This window comes from Lonchura striata, chromosome 13, assembly GCF_050655825.1.
Source record: "Lonchura striata isolate lonStrDom1 chromosome 13, ASM5065582v1, whole genome shotgun sequence".
In the NCBI taxonomy this organism is placed as follows: Eukaryota; Metazoa; Chordata; class Aves; order Passeriformes; family Estrildidae; genus Lonchura; species Lonchura striata.
Genome location: NC_140715.1, coordinates 18,575,780 through 18,592,042, shown reverse-complemented (window position 1 = coordinate 18,592,042; position 16,263 = coordinate 18,575,780). Strand labels below are relative to the sequence as shown.

The 16,263-nt window shown below is 52.6% G+C and overlaps 1 protein-coding gene across 1 annotated transcript in view; it reads right to left on the bottom strand.

Annotated features, from left to right (window-relative positions):
• Nucleotides 1-7,385, bottom strand: part of NEURL1B (neuralized E3 ubiquitin protein ligase 1B) — a 129,902-nt gene extending 122,517 nt beyond the window's left edge. Inside the window, exon 1 of the mRNA XM_085591569.1 lies at nucleotides 7,237-7,385. Within this exon, the coding sequence (XP_085447695.1) occupies nucleotides 7,237-7,279 (43 nt within the window). The 5' untranslated portion in view covers nucleotides 7,280-7,385. The remainder of the gene's footprint in view (nucleotides 1-7,236) is intronic.
• Nucleotides 7,386-16,263: the final 8,878 nt, after the last annotated feature.

Sequence of the window (16,263 nt, the reverse complement as noted above, 5' to 3'; positions counted from 1 at the left end):
AAGCCCTTCTCAGGTTAAATAATGTGATATTTGCATGAGTGTTGTGCCCTGGAAATGCAACATTTACAGCAGCCACAGCTAGCTGGGAGTTTGTGGGCATCATCCCCATCCCCAGCTTTCCTGAGCCCACAGCCCTACACCCAGACCCCACAGACCCCAGTGCCTTCAGAACCCTCCTTTGCCATGCTCTGCCCTCTTGGCTTTGCTGGTCCAACTCCTCATCCTTGAGGGCACATCAGAGCTGCTTTTCAGAGCATTGAGATTGGCCTGAAACTTCTGAAATACCCACACACGCTTCAGCCTTTGGAAAGTGCACAAGTGCTTGTATCGCCCTCCAAAAAAAGAGAGGGACAATAAAAAACTAACTTGCCTCATCTCCTCAGTAAATATCTACAGGTTTTTCTTTGTATGGACTCCTTCAGGATCCCAAAATGCTGCTCAATTTTCAGGCTGCAGCAGACCCTCCCCAGCTTGTGCAGGTCCAGGATCCAGCCATGTTCCCCATCTCCCACCAGTGCAGCACAACCCTGCTGGATGTCACCTCCAGCACATTCTCTGTGCTCTCCTTTCCTCCTGAGCCATCCCCAGCCTCCCTTCCATGCCCTGTCCTCCCAAAGAACCTGCAGCAAGCAGTTCCCTTCAGTTTAGCAAGTGTTTTTATTGTGTTCCCTCCCTCGCCAGAACAAACCCGTCCCAGGTTAGCAGCCCCTTGTGGCAGGCACATGCTTCTCTCTCTCAGTTTTTTTTCATAGAGGAGCACAGAGGAAAGAGAAAACAATTTCTATTTCTGCTCCTTGTTTTCCCATCTGGAATGTGTGTGGAGAATTGTTTACCTGGGGTGAGTGCTTGATTAAATTCTGGTGAGGATTGTTTGAGCCTGGTGGCCAATGCAACCCACCTGGGGCTGGACTCAGAGAAGGTCACAAGTTGGGAGTTAGATATGGTACTTAGAAAAATTAGGTTTGTTTGTAGCTTTTGTATCTCCTTTAAATAATATATTCATGTATTATAGTATAGTTGTTATAAAGAAATCATTCAGCCTTCTCAGCTGGAGTCAGACATCAGCATTTCTTCCCACCAGGTTCACCTGCACTTACAATATCCCCTGAGGGTTTTATAGCTGCTTTCAAGCTGGGCACACGTTGTGACACCTCACATTCATATTTATGGCTCTCCAAAAGTTTCACATGGATACTCCCGGCCTCCTTATCCACCCAAGGACACCAAAGGGTAAAAATCCAGAATTCAAGCAGCAAGGCAGAACAGAGCCATGAAGGGAAGGTAATGCCTCAATTTCAGAGCAAAAAGTGCAGCCAGGCATGGGCCAGACAGGTTATTCTGCTCTATAACTGCATCCACTGCCTGTTTATGACGCCCCTCATTGCTTTACAGAAATCCAAGTTAACCTGCTCAGCCCAAAGCCAAGCGTGCACCAGGGCTGACCTTTGCATGTGTTCTAAATTGGAGTGCACATTGTATTTCCCCAGCCTCTCGTCTGTGTTTTGCACAGACACAATGACACAAAAGAGGCAGAGCCCGCCAGCCAAGCCCTGCAAAGAAGGTGGCTTTAAATAGCCCCTTTGTCTTGCTTTTCCTTGCTGAAATACTGCACAATATTTAGGACTGAGTTTTAGCTTTATCAGGGATCCAGAAATAGAGACAATGGAGGGCTGGGTGAATTTTTTGGATCATTTTAAGACCTAAAGTTTCTCATTCCCATCTCCCCTCGCCCTCCACTGCAGGATTTGCAGCTGTATCCCAGGAGCCATTCCCTGAGGGGCTCTCAGACCCACAGCAGTGACCCCAGCCAGGAAGGGAAGAGTTGCCCTGAGAAGGTGGCACGTGCATGAGAAACCTCACCTCTGCAAACTGAGGGCAGAATGCTAAAAGCAAAGTTTCTGTCCTTAATGGGGAAAAAGTCAGCAACTTCAGCAGACTCTGAGCTGGTACCCAGATGAGGTCAGAAATTAAAACGTGTCTCGACACTAAATTAATGGGCAAACTGTCAAGAGAGCAACAGGAGTTATAAACATTTATGTTCCAGTTCAAGGCAGGAGCAGCATTTATAACTGCGTAGTTTGAGTGCCAAACATGAAAACTGGACTCCTTTCTGGGCAGGGCACATGGATGCTCCTTTTTAGGTGTGTGCAGCAGCCTCAGAGAGGATAAAATGCTTGGCCCTAGTGAACAGCCCTGAACAGGGGTGTTAGGGGGGATCTACTGTAAAGGCAGGCGAACTCAATGGGAAGAAATGCTGATGTCTGACTCAATTCAGAAGGCTGAATGATTTCTTTATTATAACTATGCTAAAATACATTAATATACTATATAAAAGGAGGATACTAAAACTACATACTACTTTCTCTAACTCCAACACAACTCATGACCCTCTCTAGAGCCCAGCCCCAGGTGGATTGGATTGACCATCAGGCTTAAACAATCCTCACCAGAATCCAGCCAAGCAACCACCCCAGGTAAACAATTCTCCAAACACATTCCACATAGGAAAAACAAGGAGCAGAAATAGGAATTGTTTTCTCTTTCCTTTCTCTCTGTGCACCTCTATGAAAAATCCTGAGAGGGAGAGAAATGTGCTGCCACAGGGATCTAATGGGAACACACAGCCACAAGACATCCCCATCTCCCCTCAGGGCTGTAATCATTGTGTGTCCCCTCCTCAGCACAGCCCCTGCCCTGGGAGGGTTTGTGTCAGAGTGAACACTTTGTGTTTGTCCCAAAGCAATGCAAAGGTGCCTGCAGCAAACCAAAATTCATCCAGATCCGCAAAAAAAGACATCACCACCAAGCATCAGCTTTCCCTGAGCAGCAGATTGGAGCTATAAACAACTTGGTCTAGTGGGAGATCCCTGTCCATGGCAGGGCAGTTGGAGCAGGATGAGCTTTAGGGTCCCTTCCAACCCAAACAATTCTGGGATGGCACCAGATGAGGCTGCAGGGAATCCCCCACAGCCAAACTTCTGGGATGGTTTCACACCGTGCATCAAGAAAGAACCACAGCACTTACTTTCTTATCACAGTCATGATAAATCCACATCAATGCCGTTCATTTATCAGTAAAAAATCCAGCTGGGACAATAATTTCAATCCCCAGGTGAGCAAAGCTTGGCACAGCCTGCAACACTTAAGAATGATCTTAGGGTAAGGGTTCTGAATAAAATTCTGCACTAGTTTATCATACTCTGTTTCCTAAATGCTGTTAAATTGCTGATTATGGTCATCCCAGGCACACAACCTTTATCATCCCAGTTTTAAAGAGGGGGAAACTGAGGCAAGGAGAGAATAAAAGTGAGTTGCCTACAGCAACACAGGAGTTGTGGAACCTGATTCCAGCAGCTTTCAGTCCTTGGTCTGTCAATCTATACTGCATCCTATAGATAATGCAAAACCCCTGTGATATTGTGTAAAATATACTCAGCAAAACCCCTGAGATATTGTATAACATCTACTCAATCTGATTCCAGTCCATAAAGATATTCTGAAAGACTGGAGAAAAATTACAGGTTTTTTTAAAATGTCCTTTACTGAAGGTCTCTTACTTTAGAGCCAACAACACTGTCAGTAGACTCAATACTCAGTCTAGATGCAGGTGGAATAATGTGTCAGAGCAAACACTTTGGGGATGCAGAACTGCAGCAGGGATTTGTTAAGGAGTTCACAGTGAAATCCAAGTGTCTCTGAGCAAACCACGAGGGGAACGTGCTGCTTTCCCCAGCCTGCTGTGTGCAGCCGAGTTCCTGGCTGGGAACCCGTGCAGGACGGGCAATGCCAGCACCATCCACGCAGGAATTCACGGTGGTGTGCAATATTTTGGCAGCTGGCTCCAGTGACTCAGGGGAAGAAGCGTAGCAATGAAGACAAAACACGAGTTGAGATTTTCCCAGCTGCAGGAATGAAGATCCCAAGCAAACCTCACACTTTAAATGGCCAAGGCAGAGGCTCCCGTCCCCGAGGGTGAGGGATGGGCCGGGCTCACACCTGGGCTCAGGTGAGCAGCGGTGAGAGGTGCCAGTGCCCGTCTGGCACATCCTTTCCTGAGGCTCTGGCGCCATCTAAGCCCAACGTTGGGATCCTTCATCCTTCCCGCTGCCCTTCAGAGCAGAGGGAAAACAAAACCGTGCGGGAGCAAGCTCCTCTTGCTCCTCCAGCACAGGAAAACTTCCTACAGAATGGGAAATCTGGGAGCCGAGAGAAGCCCAGGAGTGACACTTTGGGAGAAACCCAAGTACGGAATAAGGTCAGATCCAGCAAAAAGGAGCCCAGCCCAGCTGCGTGTGTGCTCTGTGCTCACTTGGAACACTCCCAGCACTGCAATTTGGTTTTACTCTCCAAGACCATTAACAGAGTTCAGTCAGGGAATGATTATCTAATACAGGCATAAGTCCACTTGCATTATGCAAAGAAACCTTTCATCGACTTTTGACCTCGTTGAGCTGCACAAGACACAAATAATTCAGCGTTTCTCCCCCACTGAGGGAGCTCCTGATTGTTCAGAAGGATGCACGTTGCTCCTGGAGTGAGGAGTCACCCTCAGCTGTGTCCCTCTCTGAGCTCTGCTCTCCTGGGACCAGCTGCTGCATGGTTATTTGCTTTTCTTCTGATCCCTTAAGCAACCAACCTCACAGTGTCCTTTTCCTGGCATTTGTTCAGCTTTTTTTTTTTTTTTAATTTTAATTTCCCAGTGAGTTACAGAGTAGCAGTGCTGACTTTTTATCCTCGGCTGCCCTCCAGCGACAGTGTCCACCCTGGAGCCCCACTGCCCACCCGAGCCAGGAGCAGGGGACACGGGGACCTGCACAGCTCACCAGGCTGCAGAACCTCACTTGTAACAGACATACAGACCAATAATTCTAAATTAAGAACCTTCATGCCTCAGCGACAACTCCAGCTTTAGGGATTTACCAATTTTCTAATCCCACATTCCTGCTTTCTACCCAAACACTCACGATCTTTCTTTTAGCCCTTGACAATTAATTCCATCTTGGTTCAAATTCTCCTGTCCAATAGTAGAAGTATCATCAAATGCGTTTATTTGCCTTCACTGTTAAGCAAACGGGAGCAGCAGCAGCTGTTGACACAATGTATTATGGAGGTCTGACTTGCCTAACAGTGCATTAACTTCCAAAATGTTATCTCCAGCTCTGTTTTGCAGAACTGGCTTTATAAGAAGAGGCTGGATGTTTGGATTTCAAAACAAAAACCAACAATCAGGAAGCAGAGTTATTAATCCGTTAGAAATAATCTTGCATTACATAGTAAACATGTAAATTTGGGCTGACTACCCCAAAACCAAACACAGCAGAAGCAACTCTCAGGAAGGAAAAATACAAGAAACAAGAGAATAACCCACTACGGCAGGGTTGGAAAAGCACCCAAAGCACTCATTTGTTGGGAACAACCAGCTCTTAATCACCTGGGGGTTTAGTAACAGCCCAGAGCACAGCAGAGACCCTCCCTGCAGGGACACCCAGCTCTGACCCCAGTGCTGCCGGTAGGAAGCAAGCATCAGGAGGTATTTGCTTCGTTCTTTTGGTTTGGGGCTTTTTTTTCTGTCTATTTTCTGCCCAATTCCTGCGGGAAGAAGGATTTGCTACAGGTGCAGACACCCCAGCTTCTCTTTGCATTGGCCCACATTCCTTTTTGTCCCGCTGCAGCATCGCTGAGAACCAGCTCTGGATTTCTGCCAGTGAACTCACACTGCTCCAAAGGTTCCTGGCACAGCTCCAGAGGGACTTTTCCCTCCCCTCCATACCCCACACACCTGTAGGAGGCTCAGGCAGGAGCATCCAGCAGTGCACATCGCGCTGCTGGAGCAAATGACAACACCCTCATCCTGCCAGCAGCAAAATATTTTGGCTTCCCCCATAGGAAGAGAAAACAAAACGAAGGACTTTGCGGAAGAAGTCATGAAATCAGACCATGCTGTAAATGCCTAAAAGAATTGATCGCATTTCTGGCGTTAAGAACCAGGTGGGAAGAATGACAATGTTTTATTGAAAACTGAAACTGCAGCAGGTCACACACATCCAAAATGAAATAAATAAATAAATAAACAAAACAATTGTTCTGCAGCTTTTGCAATTCCCAAAGGCCCCAGGCCAAGGAGAGGTTAACAAGAAACAAGTTGAGGCTTGCAGAACCTCGCTGCTGTACAGGAACACCAGTAACCACGATGCTGCTCCGTGTTAGCCCGCACGTTACTCAATGCTCTCCTCATTCCCACCCAGGATTTTTATTTGTATTCCGAAGCGCTGGCATCTTGTGCCGGTTGGCTGAGCCCAGTTATCAGCTCCCTTCAAATCCAGCCAACCAGGCTGGCGGCTGTTGACCTTTTTGGACACGAAAAAAAAGACGTATAAAAGGCAACAAGAACCTGACACCCGGCAGCGCGGCCGGGCCAAGCCGTTTGTTTTGCCAGGTCCGTTCTCGCAGCCGCGGAGCTGGGATTGGCAGGAGATTTTGGAGCGCAGGACTTTGAATTGCGGCAGGATTTGGCAGGGCTGTTGCGCGGGCAGCAGCTGCGAGGGATGAAAGTACATTCGAGGCCTCCGCTCCGGTTTGGCCGGCGGACAAAAAGCCCCCAAAAGGCTCTCGGGGGTACCTGGGCGCTCCCAGCACAGGTGAGCGGAGGGCTCAGACCTGCGGCAGCTGTGCTGAGCGCGCTGAATGTCGCCTGTCACCTCCCTCCTGTCCCGGTTATCGCTGTCGCATCCTCCCCACCCGAGGGACACGGCGCGGCGGCCCCACCGCGTTTGGGTCCAGCGCTGGGGGAGCCCCGGCCCGGAGGGCACCGGGAGCGCTCGGACTGGACCGGGCCGGGCCGGAGGGCACCGGGAGCGCTCGCACCGGACCGGGCCGGGCCGGGCCGGAGGGCACCGGGGCCGCTCGCACCGGACCGGACCGGGCCGGGCCGGAGGGCACCGGGGCCGCTCGCACCGGACCGGACCGGGCCGGAGGGCACCGGGAGCGCTCGGACCGGACCGGACCGGGCCGGAGGGCACCGGGGCCACTCGGACCGGACCGGAGGGCACCGGGGCCGCTCGGACCGGACCGGAGGGCACCGGGGCCGCTCGCACCGGACCGGAGGGCACCGGGAGCGCTCGCACCGGACCGGAGGGCACCGGGGCCGCTCGCACCGGGCCCGGTCGGGAGCACCGGGGCCGCTCGCACCGGACCCGGTCGGGAGCACCGGGGCCGCTCGGACCGGACCGCACTTACCGGGAGCGGCGGCGCCGCGCGGGACGGACTCTGCGTTGCCCATGGGCGGACGGAGCGGGGCCGGGCCGGTCGGTGCGGGGCAGTGCGGGCGGCGGGACGCGCTCGGGCAGCTCCGCGCTCTCCCCGCGATTCGAAGCTGCCGCCCCGCCCCGCCCGCGCCGGCACCGCCAACCGCGGCCGCGGGCGGGACACGGGCGGAGCGGACCGGCACCGCGGCGGCTCTGATAGGCTCGGAACGGCTCGGTTCGGGCTGAGCTGAGCCCTGCCGGGCTCGTTCGCGTCCGGCGGGCTCAGCCCGTGCCCGCCCAGCCGCAGGAGGAGGTGCCCAGCTCGCTGCCATCCCGCCGCGGGGCAATCCCAAAGGTTTTCATCCCTGTGCTCGTCCTGCGCACCGAGAACAGTGGAATTAACCCAGGGGTCTCTCCACGCTCCCTGACAAGGCAGAATTGTTTCCGGAAAGGCTTTAAAGCACAGCAGAGCCCTTGCTGTCACTTGTCCCGGGGCACAGCTAGGAAAGGTCAGGAGCCAATGCCACAGAACGGGGGGAGGATTTCTTCCCGATCCCAAAGCAGCGTGTGGTCCTGTCGTGCCACGGAGCTGGGAGATTTCCAGCCGGGATGAGTCCTGCTGCCTTCTGTTCCCCATTATCTCATTTACTCTTCTATTTGGCACGGCACTGATGTGGACTTCGAAAGAAGTAAAAGAGCAAATTAGAAGGGTTGAAATTCCTGTTTGTCACAGCAGCCCAGCCACCCCTGGGAATAACAGAAAGAAGGAAAATGACAGTGAGGAAGCCACCATTTGTCCCTGTGCCGATTTCCTCCTCCACAGCTGCATCCAGAACATCATTTCTGGGTGCCAGCAGCTTTGAATTGCTGAAATAGAGATGAAGACACATCCTGCCCTGAAAACCATGCACAAAGTAATGGGAACATGATGTGCAGACGAGTGTGCTCCTGCTCAGAGCCTGGGAAAGAGCTGAGTCCAGCAAAAAAAGGAACCACGATGGTCTTGCAGGAGCGCTGCTGCCTTCCCAGTGCCCACAGCACACACCAGGGTTACGGGCTGGGAGCCCGGCTGAGGAAGGGATGTGTGTGAGCAGGGGGTGACAGCGACATGCGGATACTCCTTATCTGGCTGCTAATGCACTTTTTATCTCCTCCCTCAGGTGCAAGCTCTGTGACAAGCCTCGTACTTGAGCGGCCTTCAGAGCAGCCTTCTGAGCTGATGGTGCTGTCCTCACACGTGGCAATTTATTGTCCCTCATGACCAGGTTTTGGGGGCGTTAGTGTGGCTCGGGTTTCTGATAATAACCCTGAAACAACAATCCCAATCCAGTGCAGCCTAGAGGAGACTGAAGTCAGACCTCATCAGGGGCTCCAAATTTGTGAGCAGCGACAGCTCCCGGGGAAGGGCTGGGGCTGAGCCAGGGCAGGCTCAGGTTGGATTTAGGGAAAGGTTCCTCCCCCAGAGGGTGCTGGCACTGCCCAGGCTCCCCAGAAAATGGGCATGGCCCCGAGGCTGCCAGAGCTCCAGGAGGGCTTGGACAGCACTGCCAGGGTGGGATTGTTGGGGGGCCTGGGCAGGGCCAGGAGCTGGGCTGGATGATCCCCGTGGGGATCAGGATATTCCATGGTTCTATGGATAATAACAGCAGCACAAGGCAGAAGTGCTGAGTGTTCCCAGTGGACCCTGAGCAGGCTGGGACTGGTGGCAGACAGGAGCTGCAGCCGGTGCTGCAGAAGGTCAGAGAAATGAGTGCCTTTCTCAAAGGCAAAGGGAAGAGCCGTGTCGCTCTCTTTGTTCCCAGAAAACACTCAGACACACTCACATTCCTGAGGAGGGCGAGTAGCACACGGAGCAGCTTTCCCAGCCCTCTAATAACAGGGAAATTGCTTCCACCTGAGCAGGTGCAGTGGGAACCTGAGTGCAGAGACAGCGCATGCAGAGCTGCTGCTGCCAGGGCAGGGCCCCTGGGGCAGGAGCTGCACAAACCCCATTGTATAAACCCCACGGCACAAACCCTCCTGCACACACCCTGCACAAACCCCATTGTATAAACCCCACTGCACAAACCCCATTGTATAAACCCCATTGTAAAACCCCTCTGCACAAACCCCATTGTATAAACCCCACTGCACAAACTCCACTGAACAAACCCTTCTGCACAGACACTGCCCAAACCCCATTGTATAAACCCCGTGGTAAAACCCCTCTGCACAAACCCCATTCTATAAACCCCACTGCACAAACCCCATTGTATAAACCCTCCTGCACAAACCCCACTGCACAAACCCCACTGCACAAACTCTGTACAAACCCCACTGCACAAACTCTGTACAAACCCCACTGCACAAACGCCCCTGCACAAACCCTGCCCCTTTTCTGCTCTTTTTCTGAGCCACAATCACGGCACTGCCAACTTCCCAACTGCTCAGAGCAGCCTCCTTTTTATCTCCATCTTCTCCCACCACTGCTCCAGCAGCCACCAGGCTGTCCCCAGGAGGAGGAGGAGCCCCAGGCAGGTCACATCATGTCACTCAGCCACAGAGAAAACCCCAAGAGGGCACCCAGGGGAGTTGTGTGGCACCTTCCCATTTAAAGCCCACTGGTCTCTGCCTGGTCCCTCTGGGCCAGGGCTCACAGGAGGCAATGCCCCAGCTGCTGGCACAGCACAGAGGTTCAGAAGATGATGTCCTGGCAGAGTTAGTCTCTGTTTTCTGGGGCAGCTGTTGGCAAATCCCTTTAATCCCTCCCTGGATCGTCCCCCTCATAAAAGAAGGATAACACCACTCAGGGAGGGTTGGATGGTTGGTATTTAAAACTGGCCTAAAGTGTCTTAAGTAGAGAAAGGGTTATCAAGTAACACATCCCCCAGAACAGATTCCTGGATTCTTCCTGTGTCAGGGCCATGCTCTGGACAAAAGCCCAATCAGGTAAATTTTCATAATGTTTATTCCATGGCTGAAATATCACAGGGAGCACAGATTTCCCAAGGATATTTGGAGCCAAAATGCATTGATCCTGACCTGAAGAAAGGCTTTTTTTTACTCCAGGCAATCTGGCTGGCAATGTCCATAGTAATGATTTTTCTTAAATCACAAACATCTGTCTCTGCTGAGAACTGAGCTGAGCTTCACCCACTCACTCCATGCCAAGACCACCAAGAATCTGTCAGGCAGGACTAACCCTCAACACGTGTTATTGGCCTGGAACCAAAACCCTTCAGCAAAGAGAGGTTTAATTCCCTTAAACTCCCACCCCTGAGCTCTAGGGACAGAGGGTTTGCACTGTGAGGTGGCTGGCACAGCTGCATGGGGCAGCTTTCCCAGAAGAAATGGGGAGGAAGATGCTGGTTTGCATTCCTCTCCCTGGCTCTGCAGGCCCTGGAATAACCCAATCCATGGAGCACACAGAAATGAGAGCAGCCCCTGCAGAGGCAGAGCCCTGGTGAGATTGGCAGGGCACATCTGGGCTCAGAGCTGCCTGTCCCCTTGTGCTGCCAAAAAGGTGCAGGAGTCACCCTGTGTGGAGCAGTGTGGAGCAGCAAGGATCAAGCCCTTGCTAACACAGTGATATTTTTAGTTTTGGCAGTCTGATCCTCAAAAAAAAATATTTTCCCTCCCAAAACTCTGACAAATGCAGTAAGAGCATTAACAATCAGCTGCTTTTGTAGTTTTATCAGCAGATCTCAAAGCATTTCACAAACCTCAGTCCCCAAACTGGAGGGAGCCCAATCCCCATGGAAGAGGAGGAACATCACAGTGGCTTAGAGGCTGTCCTGGGACAGCCCCCCACATTTCCCAGTGCTCAGACTGGGTTTGTACCCCACACCTTTAGGGTATATCCCTGCCCAGGGCAAGAGCCTGCAACCAGATGGTTTTGAAAGCCCATTCCAACCCAAACCACCCCATGATTCTATGAGCTCACCCAAAATTTGGATGCTCTGAGTGCCTCCCCCTCTGCTCTGATGATGCTACTGAAGAGGAAAGAGTTCCATTTTAGTCCCTTCACATTTTTCAGTGCACAACTCCTTTAAGGGCCGCTTGCAAAATAACAAAACTTTGTTCTTTCTGTGAAGAGCAGCTGAGTGAGGTGACAGATCAGCACAGCTGATTCGAGTGAGGCTCCCTCCAGCATCACTTAAATCCTGACCTTGGATGACTTTGCCAGGCAATGTTCTTCCCCTACTTTTCCAGCATTTTCTCTCTCTGTAAAAAGCAGGTAACAACACTGAATTCTCCCCTTGGGATGCTGAGGGAATTAATCAGGCAAATATTTTTAAGGAATTTAATACTCTAAAAACACAATTGTAAGGACTGAGCAACTCAATTGCATTGTCACTCTTCTCATTAGAGACAATATAATAAATTATGGACCCCCTCGTGCTGGGCCTGCAGAGACACAATCAGTGCCTCTGCTTGGAATTTTTCACAGAAGCACAGAATCATTGAGGTGGGAATAGACCTCCAAAATTATCGAGTCCAAGCTACTTTGGTGATCCCCAAGGTGATCCCCACCTTGTCCCCAGCCCAGAGCACCCAGTGCCACCTCCAGCCCTTCCTGGGACACCCCAGGGATGGGATCCAAACCTCCCTGGGCAGTTCCAGTGCCTGAGCTCCCTTTCCATGGGGAAATTCCTGCTGATGTCCACCCTGAGGCTGTCCTGGCCCAGCCTGAGGCTGTTCCCTCTCCTCCTGTCCCTGGGGGCTCCTGTTCAGCCGCTGTCTCCAGCATCCCCAGGTAAGGTTTTCCAGGGTTTTGCAGGGTTTTCCATGGTTTTCCAGGGTTTTCCAGCCGCTGCAGGAATCCCCCGCTAGAGGGGAGCTTCTCCCCACGAACAGCGCGGCTGCAGCGCCGGGAGCGGCGCATCCATCCCGGGCTCCGCGGGGAGCGGGATTTACAAGGCTCGGCTTTCACCAAAAAAAAAACCAAAAACGGTCCTGGTCCTCTTCTCTTCAGACAAGAGAAGTTTTTCTCTCTCGGTTCAGCTGGCGGGGAGGGGTTTGTGGCGAGTTCTGGTGGTTCCACGCACGCCCCCAGCCCTGCCGGTCCTCCCCGTTCATCTCCGGAGGGGAATCACGATGCTCTGGCTGCACAAAAACGATGGCGAGGCAGCCAGCAGCAGCCGGAAAAGGGTGAAAAAGGGTGCATCCTTCCAGCAAGCTTGTCCAGGGTTCTTCCCAGACAAAGCTGAACGCTTTGATGCCATTAAAGTGTTTTGTAAGATGTCGAAAACTCCGGGGAAGGTTCCGATGTTGGAGCAGCTCTGCGGAGTAACCGCGGACCCTGCAGAGGGAGGGGATGCTGCGCACACATCCCTCACCTGCTGCCTGCTGTGAACAACCTTCCCCGGACAGGAGAGGGCAGCGAGGGCACAAAGGCTCCTGCTGGGGCCACAGCAGACCTGTCAGACACCCCGAAATGTCATCCGATAAGGGCACGGCAAACCAAAAGGGAAAGCATACCCACATGTCTGTAATGCCAGGCGAAATGAGCTCACTGGCAGTTCCCCACCCTGAGCACAGAGATTTTGTCCCCAGAGCGCTCTGGAGCCGTGGCCCAGCCCAGCAGAGGGCACAGACACACGGAGCACGGACATACAGAGCCTTAATTACAGACGCGGTTCATCAAGTGGTACCCGACACCTCCCAGCCGCGGCTCCAGCCTTTATGGGGCCGAGCACCACGGGGAGATGTTTCTGTGTCCCTTTCCACCCTAGAGCTCCTTCAAGGCTGGACGTGCCCATTGTGGCCTGGGAATTTTGTGTGAAGTGGATGCAGAGGTGCACAGGCGCTGCCCCCAGGGCTCTGTGTGCTCCCTGCAGCCTGTCCACAGCAAGAGACACTCCTTGGACCATTCCTCCAATTCCCTCATCCACAAAAACCCTATCAGGCAGCTCCTCACAGCCCTGCTATTGTGGCCTCACAACACCCAGGAATTCACAGATGAATGTCCCTTAAATTCAATCTGGAAAAAGATTTCTGTGTAGGAAAACAGATCCTGCCAGAGAACACAATGAGCAAGGTAGCCTTATTTAAACTCCTGGCAGCAATTTATTTACTCGTTTTGCCATGGCTATTTTAGAGTTTGTCATATGAGATGGAAACTAAAATTAAAAAAAAAAAAAAAAAAACTTCTGGCTAATGTGACAGCAAAGCTGGACAAGATGAGTCTCTCTGATTGTGACTCTCATTAACACAAGTCAAATCACACTTAAGGACGTTCTCAGCTACTTTTCTACCAGAATGAAAATCCAGGTGTGCCATCGTAGCTAGAAAATGTTGTTTATTACACAAGATGCATCCCTCAGTGCCAGTGAAGAGTGGGTGGTGCTGCAGGCTGAGAGTCAGCAACAGTTTGAAATGGGGCTGGAAGTCCAGATGTGTGAGGTGTCCCAGGGCAGCTCCTGCTTTGGCTTAGCATGAGTCACTCCATCACTCCCAGAAGTCACAGGACTTAGTGGGCTCTCATTTCAAATGGAAACAAATGGTGGAAAATGTGCTAAGGAATATTTCAGAGCGAGTGGAAGCTGCTCAAAGCACTGACATTCGGTGCTTGGGGCCTGGCAGGGTTTCTCAAGCAACCTGCGCCTGACTTCTTTCCATTTCCATCCCTCTCTCCCCTTCATTGACTCCTGGGTGATTTTTAGCAGGTTACTCCGTGACTCAGTCCTCTCTGCCTTTTGTGTGGAGGTGCTGGACACTCAGCTCCTTGATAAGGCACAGCAGGTTCTGCAGCAGATGTGACTTTGGTGTGAATAAGGCTGAGCTCACCGCTGGCCACCGCTGACGCAGCGTCTCCCTGGGTGACATCGGGTGACATCGGGTGACATCGGGCTCACTGCCACACCAGACACTGCCCTGGTCACCCAGCACCACCTGCCTGGCACTCCCAGACACCCCTTCCCACCAGCACACCCCCTCAGCTGCCAGGATTTTGGTTGAAAAGAGCCACCCGGGTTGGTTTTTTCCATCTCTGACTCTCTTTAACAGGCTCCAGATGGCCGGTTAAGGTCCCATCACATTCTGGAGGTGCAGGCCAGTGAGTCACAACCTGGATTTCTCCTCCCTGGCTCTCTCTGCCTCTAAGATTTCACTGTGAGTTGTCCAAGCTGTTTCCCAGAGCCCTGGGAACACACAGCTCCAAGAGCTCTTCAGTGACAAAAGTGACACAGAAGCAGCACAGCTGGGACAAACCTCCCCCAGGGCTGAGGACAGGCCCTTGCTTTACCCAGAAAATGCCAGAAATGTCCAGAGAAAAGATCAAGCAGCAAATAAAATTAACACTGTGGGCTACACATAACCTGCCAAGAGCTCCCTCGGTGTGGGAAGGGGAAGTGTTGGAGGTAGCAGGACCAAGGAATGTGGGAGGAGGCCCAGAAGGAAAACTGATCCATCCTCCTGCTTTGCACTGCTTCAAAATGAGAGCTGGCAGTGCCAGGGGGAGGCTCTGTGTGCCCAGTCAGCCCAGGAGGACTCAGCTGTGTCTGCAGCACTTTGCTGTCAGAACCTGAGCTATTGATGATTCTGAGATTGTAAAAGTCTCTGTCTGTCAGCCCCCTGCCAAAGCAGAAGCCAGAATTGGTCTGTGCTGGTTTCCAGGTTGTTTATTCTGTTTATCTCTCACATGTTCTGCTGCCCTGCCCAGCTCTGTCCTGCAGGGCAGCGTGTGGGGCTCTGCCCTCAGTGGGATGTGACAAACATTAAATACCAGAAACTCCCTGGGCTGCATTTACAAGAACGTGCCAATATCTGTCACCTACGTTGGACAGTGTGTCCCCAGCCTGAACCAACAGAAAAATGCCAACACCACAGTGAGACATGGAGGGCATGAAGAAGGAGAAAAAGGACAAGGCACACCCAATTTCCTCCAGCTTGTCCCCTTTGGACCCCTCATCTAGAATCCTAAAATTTTACTTTTGCACCCATGCCACACTTAATTATTACTGATATCAAACCCTCAGAGCTGGTAATTCATCCTGTGAGATTGAAAACTCTTTTCCATGGGCAGAGATCACAGCCAGTGTCTCTGGGGGCTCTGTCCAGGGGGTTCCTGACCCCTGCCAGGGTCCCAGGGCAGCCACACTTTGCCAGCCTCAGAATGCATGGCCAGGAGGGTCAGGAGAGCTCAGTGGTGCAAGAATGTTCTGAAGGGACTGCCTGGGGTTTTTTCTGTTCGTGATTATGAGAACATTAACCTCAGCCCTGCTGCATGGTCAGTCCTGGAGCTGTCAGCTGCACTGGTCAGGGCTGCCTTCACCTCCCTCCCTCCCTGGCCACGTTGTTCCCAGCCACAGCAGAGGATCCAGGGTGAAACTCCCTTCCCTGACCCACTGCAGCCACTCTCCATCTCTCATTGCTCTCTGCCACCCAAAACCCTGCTCAGGCTTCTCCCAAAGGCAGTTCAGAAGATGAGCAGTTCCCTGTGCCAAGCCTGCACGTAGCCAGGGATCTGTCCTACGATTCTGGTCCCAGTTTCCTTGCTCTGGGAGGAGCACTGGCACCACTGGGCTGGCAGGAGGTGCAAGGCAAGGTCCTGTGTCCACTCACACAAGGATTTGCCTTTCCCTGATAGAGGTGGGTCAGAGTCCCCTCCTGAGCTCCCTCGGGCCAGGATTTGATCAGGATGCCAGGCACAGACACCCAGCAGGGCCCACTGCAGAGACAGATGTGCCACAGATGGGGAGTTACATTTCCCTGGAGCTCCCTACAGCTTTCCCCCTTCTTCTGAAGTGAATTCCAGGACTTAAAACCTCTTCAAGGCCAGGTTGGCTGGAGATCTGAGCCAGCTGCTCTGGTGAGGGCATCCCCGTCTGTGGCAGGGGGGTTGGAATGAGAGGATCTTTAAGGTCCCTTCCACCCCAAGCCCTTCTGTGGCTGTGAGCCCCAGTCCTGTGAAGGCTTGGGGGGACAGCAGAGCCGTGCCCAGGCGCAGAGAGCAGCTCAGAGCTGGCAGGGGAGGAGGCAGAGCAGATGGAGGCTCCTGCCCTGCCTGCACAGCCGGTTCTGGGGGCCAGCAGGGCCA